Genomic DNA, 18,660 nt, shown 5'->3' on the forward strand with positions numbered 1-18,660 from the left:
TTTCTTGAAGAGATCTCTAGTCTTTCTCATTCTGTTGTTTTCCTCTATTTCTTTGCATTGATCGCTGAGGAAGGCTTTCTTATCCTTGCTATTCTTTGGAACTCTGCATTCATATGGGAATATCTTTCCTTTTCTCCTTTGCTTTTTGCTTCTCTTCTCTTCCCAGCTATCTGTAAGGCCTCCTCAGACAGCCATTTTGCTTTTTTGCTTTTCTTTTCCATGGGGATCGTCTTGATCCCTGTCTCCTGTACAATGTCATGAACCTCTGTCCATAGTTCATTAGGCACTCTGTCTATCAGATCTAGTCCCTTAAATCTATTTCTCACTTCTACTGTATACTCATAAGGGATTTGATCTAGGTCATACCTGAATGGACTAGTGGTTTTCCCTACTTTCTTCAATTTAAGTCTGAATTTGGCAATAAGCAGTTCATGATCTGAGCCACAGTCAGCTCCCAGTCTTGTTTTTGCTGACTGTATAGAGCTTCTCCATCTTTGGCTGCAAAGAATATAATCAGTCTGATTTCAGTGTTGACCACCTGGTGATGTCCACGTGTAGAGTCTTCTCTTGTGTTGTTGGAAGAGAGTGTTTGCTATGACCAGTGCATTCTCTTGGCAAAACTCTATTAGCCTTTGCCCTGCTTCATTCTGTACTCCAAGGCAAAATTTGCCTGTTACTCCAGGTGTTTCTTGACTTCCTACTTTTGCATTCCAGTCCCCTATAATGATACACCTCATTAATATTGATAATTTAAAGTTGATTCTCCCACCTTGTAATACTTCTGTTAGCTGTATGTACAAGTAATACCACCGTCTCAGTGGCTCTGTGGTAAAAAAAATCTGCCTGCCAGTGTAGGAGATGTGGGTTTGGACTCTGGGTCAGAAAGATCTCCTGGAGAAGGACATGGCAACCCACTCCAGTATTTTTGCCCAGGAAATTCCATGGACAGAGGAGCCTGGTAGGCTACAATCCATGGGGTTGCAAAAGAGTTGGACACAGCTTAGTGACTAAGCAAATAATACCAGTAAAAGAAGTACATTTTGACTCCCTTTTACCTCCCCACCCCCCACCAAGTAACTTTTTTTGGCCAAAAGAAATGTCACATAAAAAAAAAAAAAAAGAAAAGAAATGTCACATAAAATGCAGAAAGGAAGAAAGAAGAAAGATTGAAAATTTATATATGTGCATTTTGGAAAATATTGAAAAGTTGAAAGAAAAAAATAAAAATCACTCATAATTTTACTATTCAGAGTGAAAGTAAAAGTCCTCAGTCGTGTCTGACTCTTTGCAACCCCATGGATAGTCCATGGAATTCTCCAGGCTAGAAATACTGGAGTGGGTAGCTGTTCCCTTCTCCAGGGGATATTCCTAACCCAGAGATCAAACCCAGGTCTCCCACATTGCAGGTCGATTCTTTACCAGCTGAGCCATCGGGGAAGCCCCAAGAATGCTGGAGTGGGTAGCCTATCCCTTCTCCACGGGATCTTTCTGACCCAGGAATCGAACCGGTGTCTCCTGCATTAGCAGGCGAATTCTTTACCAGCTGAGCTACCAGGGAAGCCCCAGAGTAATTGCTGTTATAATTTAGTGCCTGTTCTTTTTGTTGTTTTGCTTTCGTTTAAGTAACATTTTGGTTTTTGATTATGATTATGTGGGGAAAAAAGCAGAAAAACATCTAGGTTATTTTGAAGTATCAGCATTGTGTTACAATCGATATACACTGTTAAATCATGTTTCTAGGCTGTTTAATCTAGTGATTAAATCTTTTTCTGGATTGGTGTTTATTCTCACAGAATTTTAATTGTTCTTTTAAAATTGATTTACATACCCTAATTTCTCCTTGGTCAGGGCATAGACTTGAATTACCGTGATATTGAATGGTTTGCTTTGGAATCGAACAGAGATCATTCTGTCATTTTTGAGACTGCATCCAAGTACTGCATTTCAGACTCTTTTGTTGACTATGATGGCTACTCCATTTCTTCTAAGGGATTCTTGCCCACAGTAGTAGATATAATGGTCATCCGAGTTAAATTCACCCATTCCAGTCCATCTTAGTTCACTGATTCCTAGAATGTCGATGTTTACTCTTGTCATCTCCTATTTGACCACTGCCAGTTTGCCCTGATTCATGGACCTAACATTCCAGGTTCCTATGCAATATTGCTCTTTACAGCATCGAATCTTGCTTCTATCACCAGTCCCATTCACAACTGGGTGTTGTTTTTGCTTTGGCTCCATCCCTTCATTCTTTATGTAGTTATTTCTCCACTGATCTCCAGTAGCATATTGGGCACCTACTGACCTCGGGAGTTCATCTTTCAGTGTCCTATGTTTTTGCCTTTTCATACTGTTCGTGGGGTTCTCAAGGCAAGAATACTGAAGTGGTTTGCCATTCCCTTCTCCAGTGGACCACATTCTGTCAGACCTGTCCACCATGACCTGTCCGTCCTGGGTGGCCCCACACAGTATGGCTTAGTTTCACTGAGTTAGACAAGGCTGTGGTCTATGTGATCAGATTGGCTAGTTGTCTGTGACTGTAGTTTCAGTCTTTCTGCCTCCTGATCCCCTCTCTCAGTGCCTACCATCTTATCTGGGTTTCGCTAACCTTGGACGCGGGGTGTCTCTTCATGGCTGCTCCAACAAAGCGCAGCTGCTGCCGCTTACCTCAGATGCTGGGTAGCTCCTCTTGGCCCCTGCCCCTGACCTCTGGCGTGGGACAGCTATGTTCTATGAAGACCTACAAGACCTTCTAGAACTAACGCCCAAAAAAGATGTCCTTTTCATTATAGGGGACTGGAATGCAAAAGTAGGAAGTCAAGAAACACCTGGAGTAACAGGCAAATTTTGCCTTGGAGTACAGAATGAAGCAGGGCAAAGGCTAATAGAGTTCTGCCAAGAGAACGCACTGGTCATAGCAAACACCCTCTTCCAACAACACAAGAGAAGACTCTACACGTGGACATCACCAGATGGTCGACACCGAAATCAGATTGATTATCTTCTTTGCAGCCAAAGATGGAGAAGCTCTATACAGTCAGCAAAAACAAGACTGGGAGCTGACTGTGGCTCAGATCATGAACTCCTTATTGCCAAATTCAGACTGAAATTGAAGAAAGTGGAGAAAATCACTAGACCATTCAGGTATGACCTAAATCAAATCCCTTATGACTATACAGTAGAAGTGAGAAATAGATTTAAAGGACTAGATCTGATAGACAGAATGCCTGATGAACTATGGATGGAGGTTTGTGACATTGTACAGGAGACAAGAATCAAGACCATCCCCAAGAAAAAGAAATGCAAAAAAGCAAAATGGCTGTCTGAGAAGGCCTTACAAATAGCTGTGAAAAGACAGGAAGCAAAAAGCAAAGGAGAAAAGGAAAGATATACCCCTTTGAATGCAGAGTTCCAAAGAATAGCAAGGCAAGATAAGAAAGCCTTCCTCAGCAATCAGTGCAAAGAAATAGAGGAAAACAACAGAATGGGAAAGACTAGAGATCTCTTCAAGAAAATTAGAGATACCAAGGGAACATTTCATGCAAAGATGGGCTCAATAAAGGACAGAAATGGTAGGGACCTAACAATCAGAAGATATTAAGAAGAGGTGGTAAGAATACACAGAAGTATTGTACAAAAAAGATCTTCATGACCCAGATAATCACGATGGTGTGATCACTCACCTAGAGCCATATATCCTGGAATGTGAAGTCAAGTGGGCCTTAGGAAGCATCACTACTAACAAAGCTAGTGGAGGTGATGGAATTCCAGTTGAGCTATTTCAAATCCTGAAAGATGATGCTGTGAAAGTGCTGCACTCGATATGCCAGCAAATTTGGAAATCTCAGCAGTGGCCACAGGACTGGAAAAGGTCAGTTTTCATTCCAATCCCAAAGAAAGGCAATGCCAAAGAATGCTCAAACTACCGCACAATTGCACTCATCTCACATGCTAGTAAAGTAATGCTCAAAATTCTCCAAGCCAGGCTTCAGCAGTACGTGAACCGTGAACTTCCAGATGTTCAAGCTGGTTTTAGAAAAGGCAGAGGAACCAGAGATCAAATTGCCAACATCCGCTGGATCATCGAAAAAGCAAGAGAGTACCAGAAAAACATCTATTTCTGCTTTATTGACTATGCCAAAGCCTTTGACCGTGTGGACCACAATAAACTGTGGAAAATTCTGAAAGAGATGGGAATACCAGACCATCTGACCTGTCTCTTGAGAAACCTGTATGCAGGTCAGGAAGCAACAGTTAGACATGGACATGGAACAACAGACTAGTTCCAAATAGGAAAAGGAGTATGTCAAGGCTGTATATTGTCACCCTGCTTATTTAACTTCTATGCAGAGTACATCATGAGAAATGCTGGGCTGGAGGAAGCACAAGCTGGAATCAAGATTGCCAGGAGACATATCAATAACCTCAGATATGCAGATGACACCACCCTTATGGCACAAGGTGAAGAACTAAAGAGCCTCATGATGAAAGTGAAAGAGGAGAGTGAAAAAGTTGGCTTAAAGCTCAACGTTCAGAAAACTAAGATCATGGCATCCGTTCCCATCACTTCATGGCAGATAGATGGGGAAACAGTGGAAACAGTGGCTGACTTTATTTTGGGGAGCTCCAAAATCACTGCAGATGGTGACTGCAGCCATGAAATTAAAAGGCGCTTACTTCTTGGAAGGAAAGTTATGAGCAACCTAGATGGCATATTAAAAAGCAGAGCCATTACTTTGCCAACAAAGGTCCGTCTAGTCAAGGCTGTGGTTTTTCCAGTGGTCATGTATGGATGTGAGAGTTGGACTATAAAGAAAGCTGAGCACCGAAGAATTGATGCTTTTGAACTGTGGTGTTGGAGAAGACTCTTGAGAGTCCTTTGGACTGCAAGGAGATCCAACCAGTCCATCCTAAAGGAAATCAGCCCTAGGTGTCCATTGGAAGGACTGATGTTGAAGCTGAAACTCCAATACCTTGGCCACCTGATGTGAAGAGCTGACTGATTTGAAAAGACCTTGATGCTGGGAAGGATTGGGGGCAGGAGGAGAAGGAGACGACAGAGAATGAGATGGCTTGATGGCATCACTGACTCGATGGACATGGGTTTGGGTAGACTTAGGGAGTTCATGATGGACAGGGAGGCCTGGCGTGCTGCGGTTCATGGGGTCGCAAAGAGTCGGACACGAATGAGCGACTGAACTGAACTGAATTTCTCTTTGAGTCTTTTTTTCTCCTTTCTTTGCCTTCTAAAAATGATTACGATTAGTTGGTTTTTACAGTTTTCAGCTAATTATTTTCATGTTACCAATTTGAAGCTGTTAGGTTGGCAGTAAGCAAGTTACTTCTTGGATTGATCCCTTGATTGTTATGTAGTGTCCTTCCTTATCTCTTGTAATATTCTTTATTTTAAGGTCTAGTTTATCTTATATGGGAATTTCTGTGGAATGTCTTTTTCCATCCTCTCGCTTTCAGTCTACATGTGTCTCTAGGTCTGAAGAGTGTCTCTTTTATTTTCTTTTTTTTATTTATTTTTATTTTTTATTTTTTTTCGTCGGGCTCGTCGACCCGCGGCTCCTGGCGGCTCTGCGGCCGAGTTAGGGAAGGGGGGGGAGGGGCAGACTCCCTGCCAGGCAGGCGACGCGCGCGCGCTGGCGGCTCGGCGGAGTGTCTCTTTTAGACAGCATGTATATGGGTCTTGTTCCTGTATCCATTCAGGAGTCTGTGTCTTTTGGTTGGAACGTATCCATTTACATTTAAAGTAATTATTGATATCTGTGTTCCTGTTGACGTTTTCTTAATTGTTTTGGATTTGTTTTTGTAGGTCTTTTCCTTCTCTTGTGTTTCCTGTCTATAGTAGTCCCTTTAACATTTGTTGTAAAGCTGGTTTGGTGGTGCTAAATTCTCTTTTAACTTTTACTTGTCTGTAAAGCTTTTGACTTCTCCATCAATATTGAATGAGATCCTTGCCAGGTAGGGTAATCTTGGTTGTAGGTTTTTCACATTCAGTAGTTCAAATATAGCCTGCCATTCCCTTCTGGCCTGCAGAGTTTCTGCTGAAAGATCAGCTGTTAATTGTATGGAGTTTCCCTTGTATGTTGTTGTTGTTCAGTTGCTAAGTTGTGTCCGACTCTTTGTGACGCCACTGCAGCATGTCAGGCTTCCCTGACCTTCACTATCTCCTGGAGTTTACTCAAACTCATGTCCGTTGAGTTGGTGATGCCATCCAACCGTTTTATCCTCTGTCGCCCTCTTTTCCTCCTGCCATCAATCTTTCCCAGCATCAGGGTCTTTTCCAATGTGGTCAGAGTATTGCAGCTTCAGGTTCAGCATCAGTTCTTCCAGTAAATATTCAGGATTGATTTCCCTCAGGACTGACTAGTTTGATCTCCTTGCTGTCCAAGGGTCTCTTAAGAGTCTTCTCTAGCACCACCATTCGAAAGCATCAATTCTTTGGTCTCAGCTTTCTTCATGGTCCAACTTTCACATCCATACATGACTACTGGAAAAACCATAGTTTTAACTATACAGACCTTTGTTGGCAAAGTAATGTTCTCTGCTTTTTAATATGCTTTCTAGGTTTGTCATCGCTTTTCTTCCAAGGAGCATCTTTTAATTTCTTGGCTGCAGTCACCATCTGCAGTGATTTTGGAGCCCATGAAAATAAAATCTGTCACTATTTCCACATTTCCCCCATCTATTTGCCATGAAGTGATGGGACTGGATGCCATGATCTTCATTTTTTGAATGTTGAGTTTTAAGCGAGGCTTTTTCACTTGCTTCTGTCACCCTTATCAAGAGGCTGTTTAGTTCCTCTGCTTTCTGCCATTAGAGTGGCATTATCTGCGTATCTGAGGTTGTTGATCCTGGTAGTCTTGATTTCAGTTCGTGAGTTATCCAGCCAAGAGTTTTGCATGATATACTCTGCCTATAGGTTAAATAAGCTGGGTGACAATATACAGCCTTGATGAACTCCTTCTCCAATTTACTTATTGCTTTTCACTTGCTGCTTTTAATGTTTTTTCTTTGTTTTTATTTTTTGTTAGTTTGATTAGTATGTGTCTTGGCGTGTTTCTCCTTGGGTTTATTGTGAATGAGATTCTTTGCACTTCTTGAACTTGATTGACTATTTCTTTTCCCATGTTAGGAAAGTTTTCAACTATAATGTCTTCAAAAAATTTCTCAGACCCTTTTTGTTCTTTTCTGGGATACCTATAATTTGAATGTTGTTGTATTTAGTATCGTTCTAGAGGTCTCTGAGACTATCCTCAATTTTTTTCATTCTTTTTCCTTTATTCTGCTTTTCAGCAGTTATTTCTGCCATTCTATCTTCTAGCTCACTTATCTGTGTTCTCCCTTAATTATTTTAGTATTGATTTTTTTCTAGAGTATTTTTAATTTCAGTAATTGTATTGTCTGTCCCTGTTATTTTTTATTTCTTCTAGGTCCTTGTTAAATGTGTTCATGGTTTCTGTCATTTTTTCCATTCTGTTTTCGAGGTTTTGGATCATCTTTGCTATCATTACTCTGAATTCTTTTTCAGGCAGTTTGAGTATTTCCTCTTCATTTATTTGGTCTTGTGAGTTTTTACTTTGTTCTTTCATTTGCACAATATTTCTCTATCTTTTCATTTTTTGGTAAGTTATTGTATTTGAAGTCTCCTTTTCCCAGGGTTTATTGTTGTGTTCCTTCTTCCTTTTGGATTCTGCCCTCAATGGAAAAGGTTGGTCCAGTGGGTTGTGTAGGCTTCATGTTGGGAGGGACTTGTTTGAAGGAAGGAAGGAACTTAGGTTAGTAAGGAGAATAGGTGAGATGAATCAGCTATGGGAAATGATTTGCACACTGGCACTGAGGGAAAAAAAGAAAGACTAAGTTGTGTAAAAACTGCAGAATAGGGAGTTCCCTGATGGTCCACTGGTTAGAAATCTTTGCTTTCACTGCTGTGGGCCTGGGTTCAATTCCTGGTCAGGGAACTAAGATATTATTGCAAGCCTTGTGGCGTAGTCAAAAAATAAATAAAAAATAGAATCTTCAGAATAAGTGTGCTTTTTTGGAATAGATTCTTATGGTGCTGAACATCTTAAATATTCTTTAGAGATACGAGTTCACTGTTGGGAAAAAGTGTCTGAAATGTTTTATTTTCCTAGAGGAGGCAAATGATGACAATACAGAATAAAATTTCCTAGAAGAACTTGATGAACCAGATGCAAAGGATTTCTGCACTGACCAGGCAGTAAGAATCACCAGTGAATCTGTATTTATTATGAGTCGTGCTCTTGACTTTTCCACATCTACTTTTGTTTAGTTTGCACATTTTTGAGGGCGAAGCTTGTAGCCCACTTAGATTAAGACATTTAAGTTTCCTCTACCATTTATTTCTATAATTCTTTAAATTTACATATATATTCAGGAATCCTTTCAGTTACTCATTTATACATCCCACAGTCATGTATTGAGTCCAGCATTTGGCAGCGATTGTACCAAAGTGAGTAATACATGGACTCTGCCTGTAGGATGTCAGCTTAGTAGGGGGATACAGACAGAAACAGCTACAGTACAAAGTGATGAGCGCTATAATAATAGCTTGTGTATAAGGTACCCTGGTGGCCTAGAAAAGGGTATAGAGTGTCCTCTGTATACTATGTCATAGGGAATGATTCACAAAATGAGATGTTTCATCTTAGTTTAGAAGGAGCAATAAGAAATTTTTGGCGAATGGGGCCAGAGAAGGATATTGCAAATAGAAGAATGTCTGCAGACCATGAAATTATGAAACATAATACATGTGTTTCGAAAATAGTAAGTCGTTTGATTTAGTTGTTTGAGTGAGTGATGATAGAAAAGTTAAGCAGTGTTCATGTCTTGGAGAACCTTAGGTTTGATTTTTGATCTGTCAAAAAGGAGAGCTCAAAGAGTTTTAAGCGGGAAATCAGTAGGAACTGACTTGGATTCTAGAAACATCACTTTGATTTAATGCCAGTTTAATTTCTTGATTTGGTGGGTAAAGAGAGCAAGATTGGAGGCATGGGAAATAGATAACTTGGCTTGAGTCATTTTTTAAAAAATTATTCCATTGCTAGTTTGCCAATAATGGATAACATGTTTCAGGAACTGTTGATTTGTATCCCCTGTCCTGGGATAGTAAACACCACATGGTGAGGGTAAAACTTTGGCTGTTGACAAGGTTATGAAAAAAGCTTTATCAGTATGCTGAAGTGTTTATTATGTACCTAAACAATGCAAGTCTTTGTCCAAAGAGAATTATGTGAGCACAGTCCTTTAGGACTTATGTTTTGTTTTGTTGCTTTAGTTCATCTTTCATGTCATTTTTGAGATTAGAGTGCCATTTTCTTTATGAAGGTCTTCCATTTATTTTGGTATGTTATGACAGTTAAGGTTAGAGGAAGCATTGAAAGGAAGGTACCAAGAATCAAACAAAAAGTGTAGAGAGAAAGGCTGGAGGATTCTTGCAATAAAAACTAGAGAAAAGAAAATGTTATTAAGAAAATCATAAGGAAGACAAAATACATTTATTATACTGTATGTATTGATACTGTAAGTTTATGTTGTCTGTTTATAGGAAAAATCATGTCATTATATTAATATTTTCTAATATGATACAGAGCAGTGTAGGCGTACGTGTCAACTGGATATGAAAAATGAAAAGATGATGTGATAAAGAAAGAAATTCATATTTATTTACTGGTATAAGGATTCATGCATTGATAATGAAGAAGCAACGCTATGATGGCTTGATGGTAGTAGCCTAGTGTAATTGATAGGATTGCTTCACGGTACCCTGGCCTATAGATGAATGAATTGTTACAGAAATTTTATGGCATGCAGTATTATAGTCCTTAAAAAACTAAGATCATGGCATCAGGTCCCATCACTTCATGGCAAATAGAAGGGGGGAAAGTGGAAGCAGCGACAGATTTTATTTTCTTGGGCTCCAAAATCACTGCAGATGGTGACTGCAGCTATGAAATTAAAAGATGTTTGCTCCTTGAAAGCTATGACAAACCTGGACAGCATATTAAAAAGCAGAGACATTGCTTTGCTGACAAAGGTTTGTATGGTTAAAGCTGTGGTGTTTTCAGTAATCATATATGTTTGTGAGAGCTGGATCATAAAGAAGACTGGGCATTGAAGAATTGATGCTTTTGAACTGTGGTGCTGAAGAAGACTCTTGAGAGTCTCTTGGATGGCAAGGAGATCAACCCAGTCAATCTTAAAGGAAATCGACCTTGAATATTTATTGGAAGGTCTGTTGCTGAAGCTGAAGCTTCAATACTTCGGCCTCCTGATGCAAAGAGCCAACTCTTTAGAAAAGACCCTGATGCTGGGAAAAATTGAAGGCAAAAGAAGAAAGGGACAGCAGAGGATGGCATGGTTAGATAGTATCACCACTCGGTGGACATGAATTTTAGCAAACTCTGGAAGATAGCAGAGGACAGGGAACCCTGGTGTGCTGCAGTCTGTGGGGTTGCAAAGAGTCAGACATGACTTAAGGACTGAACAAAAGTAACATTTAGTCAATATTCATGTACAGGATTGTAAACATTGTTACATTTTTTAAAATATGAAAGGCTGATACAAGGTTTCTCTGATTACAAGAGAGAAGCATACTGTATGGTAATGTAACTCTTTGAAAGCAAAGTTATAAATCAGTAATAAAGCTAACACATTGTTAATTTTATATTAAATATCACTTTATGTAAGGGTAGGCTATTCATTTCAGTATAAGTTGCATATGATGTTCTAAATACTTAGGCAGTGATGATGATGACACAAAAACATCTCATACAGTTTTTGCCATACAGTTATTAGATTTTCACATAAAGACACACATATATACACAACAGATAAGTTTATTAACTGGTGGGATGGTGACTACTTACTGTTCATTAAGTAGGCCTTTATCCTCCTTGTCTTCACATTGAGTCAGCTGAGGAGGAAGAGGAGAAGGAAGGGGGATTGGTCTTGCTGTTGCAGGGGTGGTGAGACAGAAGAGGTGGTGGAGGCAGATGGGGAAGCAGAGAGTGTGACATTGTGGAAATACATTGTAATTTTTGTCTGACTTTTTTGCTTTTTCATTTCTCTAAAAATGTTTCTGTATGGTACCAATCCGTCTCCCACCATGTGCTTTTGTTTCAAAGTATATATCATGAAGGCTCCATATAAAAGAAGTCAAAAGCAGTCTTGAATAATCAGAACTCGTCTACCAGTTTGTCTTATATCAGTTTGTCTTATATCAGTGCTCATTGGCACTGGTCTGGAAGCACTCATCTCCATCAAGTCATCTTCTGTTAATTCCTCTGATGTGGTGTCTGTTAGCTCTTGAATTTCTCTAAGATCCAAAACTTGAATCTCTTTCCCCCCATCTTTTTGGGGCCATATTCACAATCTCTTTCATGATTTCCTTGATTGGCTCTGTCGTAAATCCTGTGAATTCATGCATGACTTCTGAACACGGTTTTCTCCAGTAGGGATTTATTGTTTCAGGTTTGATGGCTTTCTTGGCTTTTTCCCTAACAGTGTTGGCATCTTCAATAGTGTAATCCTTCCTCCAGACTTACGTGATGTTCTCTCCATAGGGGCACTTGTGAATTGTTGATAATCCTTTCCATAGAATATCATGTGTAATGCGCCTTTAAGGTCCTTATGACCCCTGATCTAAAGGCTGAATTGGAGACGGTTTTGGAGGTAAGTAGACCACTTAGATGCCTTCAGTGTTGAAGTCATGGGGTTCTGGGTTGCCAGGGGCACTGTCCGATATGAAAAGAAGCTTAAAGAACAAGGTATTTCCTGATTTCAGGGACAAAGCATTGATGGAACCAATCCAGAGAAAGGGCCTTCTTTTTTTTTTAATATCCAAGGACTGGTAGCTCCTGTTTTATCTTTTCCCTTCAAGGCTCTGGGGTGAGCAGCTTAATAGAGAAGGGCAGTCCTGGTCATAAACCTGACTGCATTTTCACAGAACAGGAGACTTAGTCTCTCCCTTCCTGCCTTAAATCCTGGTGCTTGCTTCTCTTTCTTACTAATTAATGTCCTTTGTGGCATTTTTTTTCCCCTCCTCCAGATTAGAGCATTTTCATCTGCACTAAAAACCCATCAGGCAGATACTCCTTCTCCTCAATGATTTTCTTAATGCCATCTGGGAACTTGCCTGCTGCCTCTGCATTAGCAGAGGCTGCTTCTCCTGTTATCTTGACAGTTTTTAAGCCAAACCTCTTTCTAAAATTATCAAACCATCCTTTGTTGGCATTAAATTCTCTAGCCTTATGTCCTTCACTTTCCTTTTGCTTTAAATTGTATAATGACTTTGCTGTTTCTCAAATCGTGTCAGATAGGTATGTCTTTCTTATAGCAATCCTCCACCCACATAAATGTTGCATTCTCAATATGAGCTAAAAAAGTATTTTGGAAAAAGCACTAGGTTTTTGCACCTGCTTGCGTAGCTTCAGCTATGGCTTCATGGATTTCCTTTTCTTTTTTACAAAGGTCCTTAAACTGGCTTCGTTTATCTTGAAATGGTAGGGAATCACAGCTGCAGACTGCAGTCTCTGGTACCTATCAAGCAATTCAGTGTTCTCTTGTAATGTCATGACTGTGCTTCTTGGGAGCACTTCCAGCATCACTAGTGGCACTTCGTATGGGTCCTGTGGCTATTATTCAAGGTCTGTGGTATTGTGCTAAACTTGATGAAGAATACTCAAGAACTGCAAGAGATCACTTTTTACCACAGTATGCAATCACAGAGTTTGGAAAGCTTCTTGTGGTTACATATGTTTTCTTCCCACGTAAGCATTTTCATGGCCTCTCTGATGTGGCCTTTCAATCTGTTTGGGCAACCGGGGTGACAGGGAGTTAGTTCATCAATTCTGCAGATACTGTGTCCTACTCTCAAACACCTCCTCAGTTAACGTTTTCCTAATTGAACCTGAATCTGTCTTTTCTGTTTCTCTTTTTGTCCCTTGTTGCTAAGAATATAATACACCGCCAAATGTGCATAGTGTGTTTCTTTTCCTACATTTTTTCTTTACTGTGCTAAACATACCAAGTTTCTTCAGTTCTCTACATTTTAGACTTTCCACACTTCAACCCCCAAGTTAACCTTCTTCTGGATTCTAGCCTTTGTTTTTAAGAAAATTTCTCCCTTATTACATTTTATTATGAAACTTTTCAAGCATATGGAAAAGTTGAAAGAATTTTACAGTTCAGTTCAGTTCAGTCGCTCAGTCATGTCCGACTCTTTGCGACCCCATGAACCGCAGCATGCCAGGCCTCCCTGTCCATCACCAACTTCCTGAGTCCACCCAAACCTATGTCCATCGAGTCGATGATGCTATCTAGCCATCTCATCCTCTGTTGTCCCCTTCTCCTCCTGCCCTCAGTCTTTCCCAGCATCGGGGTCTTTTCCAATGAGTCAACTCTTCGCATCAGGTGGCCAAAGTATTGGAGTTTCAGCCTCAACGTCAGTCCTTCCAATGAACACCCAGGACTGATCTCCTTTAGGATAGATTGATTGGATCTCCTTGCAGTCCAAGGGACTCTCAAGAGTTTTCTCCAACACCACAGTTCAAAAGCATCAATTCTTCGGTGCTCAGCTTTCTTTATAGTCCAACTCTCACATCCATACATGACCAGTGGAAAAACCATAGCCTTGATTAGGCAGACCTTTGTTGGCAAAGTAATGTCTCTGCTTTTTAATATGCTATCTAGGTTGGTCATAACTTTCCTTCCGAGAAGTAAGCATCTTTTAATTTCATGGCTGCAGTCACCATCTGCAATGATTTTGGAGCCCAGAAAAATAAAGTCAGCCACTGTTTCCACTGTTTCCCTATCTATCTGCCATGAAGTGATGGAACTGGATGCCATGATCTTAGTTTTCTGAACGTTGAGCTTTAAGCCAACTTTTTCACTCTCCTCTTTCACCTTCATCAAGAGGCCCTTTAGTTCTTCTTTACTTTCTGCCATAAGGGTGGTGTCATCTGCATATCTGAGGTTATTGATATTTCTCCCGGCAATCTTGATTCCAGCTTGTGCTTCCTCCTGCCCAGCGTTTCTCATGATGTACTCTGCATAGAAGTTAAATAAGCAGGGTGACAATATACTGCCTTGACGTACTCCTTTTCCTATTTGGAACCAGTCTGTTGTTCCATGTCCAGTTCTAACTGTTGCTTCCTGACCTGCATACAGGTTTCTCAAGAGGCAGGTCAGGTGGTCTGGTATTCCCGTCTCTTGAAGAATTTTCCACAGTTTATTGTGATCCACCCAGTCAAAGGCTTTGGCATAGTCAATAAAGCAGAAATAGATGTTTTTCTGGAACTCTCTTGCTTTTTCGATGATCCAGCGGATGTTGGCAATTTGATCTCTGGTTCCTCTGCCTTTTCTAAAACCAGCTTGAACATCTGGAAGTTCACGGTTCATGTATTGCTGAAGCCTGGCTTGGAGAATTTTAAGCATTACTTTACTAGCGTGTGAGATGAGTGCAATTGTGCAGTAGTTTGAGCATTCTTTGGCAATTGTAGAGTGGACCACCCATATTCTCACCACCTAGTTTCTATAGCTTTTCATATATTAATTATGCAGCTCTTCACTTATTTCTCTATCCATCTCCTAATCTTTTTTTTTTTTTAAGCATTTCATAGTGAGTTGTAGATACCTAAACATTTCATCATGCATATCATGAATTAGGGGCTTCCCAGGTGGTGCTTGTGGTAAAGAACCCACCTGCCTATGCAAGAGACATAAGATAACCACAGGTTCAGTCCTTCAGTCAGGAAGATCCTCTGGAGAAGGGAATGGCAACCCATTCCATTATTCTTGTGTGGAGAATCCCATGGAAAGAGAAACCTGGCAGGCCGCAATCCGTTGGTTCGCAAAGAATCAGACACGGCTGAAGCAACTAAGCCCACATGCGTCATGAATTAGAAGTGAATATTTGTTAACAGATTTTCTTTTTAGGTATGTTTATACACATTATTGTGTAGAAATCTTAAGTGTACTATTCAGTGAGGTTTGATGAGTGAAACCCCTAACAAGATAGATATTTATCACCCCAAAAGTACTTACTGGCCCCTCGAGATCAGTACCCTGACCATTCTCCCAGGTGCAACCACTGTTCTGTTTTTTTCTATCACAGATTAGATGTTTGCCTGTTTTAAAACTTCATGTAAATGGAATCTTGTAGTATGTGTTGTGTAAGGCTTCTTTCACTTAGCATGTTTCTAAGATTCATGTGTATTGCTTCTATTATTTAATTTCTTCCTTTTTATTGCTGAGTTTGATTCCAGTGTAGAAATATACCAATTTGTTTATTTTTCATCAATCCCCAGTTGTTGATGGACACCTGATTCTTTCTAATTTCTGGCTGTCTTGAATAAAGATAGCTCTGAACTCTCTTGTTATTTTTAAAATTTTTTTAAAATTTATTTTTTAATTGAAGGATAATTGCTTTACAGAATCTTGTTGTTTTCTGTCTGACATCAACATGAATCAGCCATAGGTGTACAGTTGTCCTCTCCCTCTTGAACCTCCCTTCCATCTGCGTCCCCATCCCACCCCTCTAGGTTGATACAGAGCCCCTGTTTGAGTTCCCTGAGACATACAGCAAATTCCCGTCGGTTATCAGTTTTACATATGGTAATGTAAGTTTCCATGTTACTCTCTCCATACATCTCACCCTCTCCCCATGTCTATAAGTCTGTTTTCTATGTCTGTTTCTCCATTGCTCCCTTGCAAATAAATTCATCAGTACCATCTTTCTAGATTCCATATATATGCATCAGTATATGATATTTATCTTTCTCTTTCTGACTTACTTCACTCTGTGTAATAGGCTCTAGGTTCATCCACCTCATTAGAACTGACTCAAATGTGTTCCTTTTTATGGCCGAGTAATAGTCCATTGTGTGTATGTTTTCTTGTTAGTTTTGTGAACAAATATTTCATTTCCTTTGGTCAGCTCTCTAGGGGAGGAATCATTGGTCATACAGTAGTCATACAGTCATACATATTCTGAGAAATTGCCAGACCTTTTTCCAAAGGTCTTTTATATTCTTTTTAGAGTTCCAGGTGATTCACATCCTCATAAATGTTTGGATTTTAGCTTTTTAATGCCCTCTTAAGAAGGGCTTTTATAGAAATGATCACAGTCTCTAGAATTGATCTGAAGGCCAACCAAAAAAATTGAGACCTTTTTCAGATTGTTTTTAAGCCATGTTACCTTTTTGTGCACTTAAGAAACTGATTTTTGAAAATCCTAAATATGTGACTTGTTTATCACTTTTCCGTTTCATCCAGTTAATTTGAGAAAACCTAGAATTTTGAATCTGTCATCGGTTGGTTTGGTGATCCTTTCCAGCTTTGTATCATTTACAGATTTGAACAGTGTGTTTTCTGGGTGTTTTTGCTTGTTAATGGCATTGCTGATCTAAAGATAGTGTCCTTTGACACATTACTGGAGACTTCTCTCTTGACTCCATTCAGTAGGATAGGCCAGCAGACTATGAATTTATCTCATAAAATCATCTAGGACTTCCCTGGTGGTCCAGTGGTCAAGAATCCACTTACCAATTCAGGGGACATGGGTTCAATCCCTGGTGTGGGAAGATTCCACATTCATCGGGGCAACTAAGCTCATGTGTCACAACTGTTGAGCCAGTTCCCTCAAGCCTGTGCTCTGCAACAGGGGAAGCCACTGCAATGAGAAGCCCATGCCACCATAAACTAGAGAGTAGCCCCTGTTCTCCACAACTAGAGGAAATCCGCACACAGCAACAAAGACCAGCGTGACCACAGATAATAAATAAATTTAAAAAAAATTGCCTAGCTTATGTTTTTGTTTGTTTTCCCACTAGCATTTAAGCTTTATTCATGAGAGTTTCTGTCATATATCTGAGCATCTAGAACAGGAATTAAAGCATATAGTTGTTCAATAAATGCTTTTAAATGAATGAGTGAATGATGGATATTAGTACATATGAGGATTTTGTCAAAAGCCTTGCTAAAAATAACTTTCTTTATTTTCCTGGAATTCCGTCTGTTGCAAAATGAACTAAGTGTGTGCCAACAACATACTATGTGGCTTTTTTACAGAAAAGGACATGAATGAACTGATGGAAGAGTCATTTGAAACTGTGAGTAGTGATCTTTAAATGAGAACTCTGGACACTAAAGGTGGATTCTCCAGCAAGCTCTGTCTTTTGGTCTCAGGGCCTCTCTCTCCAGAACAGTGGTCTGACCAAGCCATTCTCCTTTCAGTCTACCCAGGAGAGAATTATAGACAGGAGAATTTTGGTAACTAATAAACTTTGATTATCCATTTCCTACTTAAGTTTTCCTTACAAGCTTTTACATAGCCTCTTCACCTGTCACATGGTGCATCCTTAAAGATTGCAAACTAATTATAGTTTCTTTTTTCATAAATTTTTCTCTTGAAAGATAATCTGATCATTTTAAGTTATCCATGCTCTGTCTTTACCATGACAAGTTGGCCAAGTGAGAAAGTTTTTTTCTGGCAAGAAAATTATGCCATGTGCTGGAGTGGTTGAGCCGAGAAGTGAGAAAGGATCCGATACAAGCTGTTTCTGTGTGCCAGCATTATTAAAGTCCTGTAAACCAGTCTTCATTTTCCCCTGTCACTGTTGGAGTGACTTTTACATGCCTATTCCCCAAGAAAATCCTTCTTTTCCTTTACCCTCAGTTTCAAGATGAGATGGGATTCTCCAGCATGGAAGGTGACGGCCCAGAAGAGGAGGAACGTGTGGCTGAGCCTCGGCCTAACTTTAACACCCCTCAAGCCTTGCGGTAGGCTAACCAAAGACCTTGAGACCTAGAGTAGAGGAAGAGTGTATGTCTGAGAGGGAATTTTGAGAAGTTTTGGTTAACAATTTCTTATCCCTGACTACCTGTTGTTACTGATACAAGGATGCTGAGCCCCTTGTGGGTATTGGGTGTGAAGTGAATATTTCTCCTTCTTGTGGGGCAGTGCAGCTCTAGACCAAGCTGTATCTGTTTGGAAAGGGAGAAAAAGCAGTAGCTGGCATCCATGGCAGCTTCTCCAGGTGAGTGGTGCTGGAGAGGTGTGTAGGACTCTGTGTGGCCAGCCATACAAACTACTCCAAAGTGTAATATCCAGTATGTCCCTTTTGTTCTTCTGTTTTTCATTAACAGAATGACAGTCTATTAAAAGTTAATGAACTTTTGTTAGTCTCCAGGGCATTAATTGAGCAAACCATGAAGCACCTGCAGTAATGCCCTGGAGTCTCAAAAGTGTGTACTGCCCTTTTCACATGAATTAGCACTTCTGTTGTCCTATCCAGAAGTAGAAGATTTAATTTTTCCCCCTATATTTGTGTTGAGTTTGCAGAGTTCATCTGTACTTTGTTGTTATCCATTCTGAGGAGCAGCATACTATCATTAGGTACTGGCTAGATGTCAGGGTATGGTTTGTGCCATGGGTGGAACAAAGCAAAACCCAAGGACTCATAGCCTTTAATTAGTCCTGTGCTTTACCTTAACAGCATTACCTAACTAGAGAGCTTTGGGTCCACCTGAAAGCTAGACCTTCAGGTAATGTGCAATTTAGTGAAAAAGGCTAGGTATACTAACCAATGCATGGAAGTCGGTAGTATCGTCATCGATTCAGTCAGTTCA

General features: G+C 40.0%; 1 protein-coding gene across 6 annotated transcripts in view; it reads left to right on the plus strand.

Moving 5' to 3' along the window:
- The window catches only part of YY1AP1 (YY1 associated protein 1), a 41,244-nt gene that overhangs the window by 6,718 nt on the left and 15,866 nt on the right, over positions 1-18,660 (plus strand). For all 6 annotated transcript variants that reach the window (XM_081494256.1, XM_081494261.1, XM_081494262.1 and 3 more), the window contains 2 exons: positions 17,101-17,141; positions 17,708-17,811. In XM_081494256.1, the coding sequence (XP_081350382.1) occupies positions 17,101-17,141; positions 17,708-17,811 (145 nt within the window). The remainder of the gene's footprint in view (positions 1-17,100; positions 17,142-17,707; positions 17,812-18,660) is intronic.

The sequence above is a fragment of the Giraffa tippelskirchi genome, chromosome 5, assembly GCF_054371585.1.
Source record: "Giraffa tippelskirchi isolate mGirTip1 chromosome 5, T2T-mGirTip1v1.2.pri, whole genome shotgun sequence".
Classification (NCBI taxonomy): domain Eukaryota; kingdom Metazoa; phylum Chordata; class Mammalia; order Artiodactyla; family Giraffidae; genus Giraffa; species Giraffa tippelskirchi.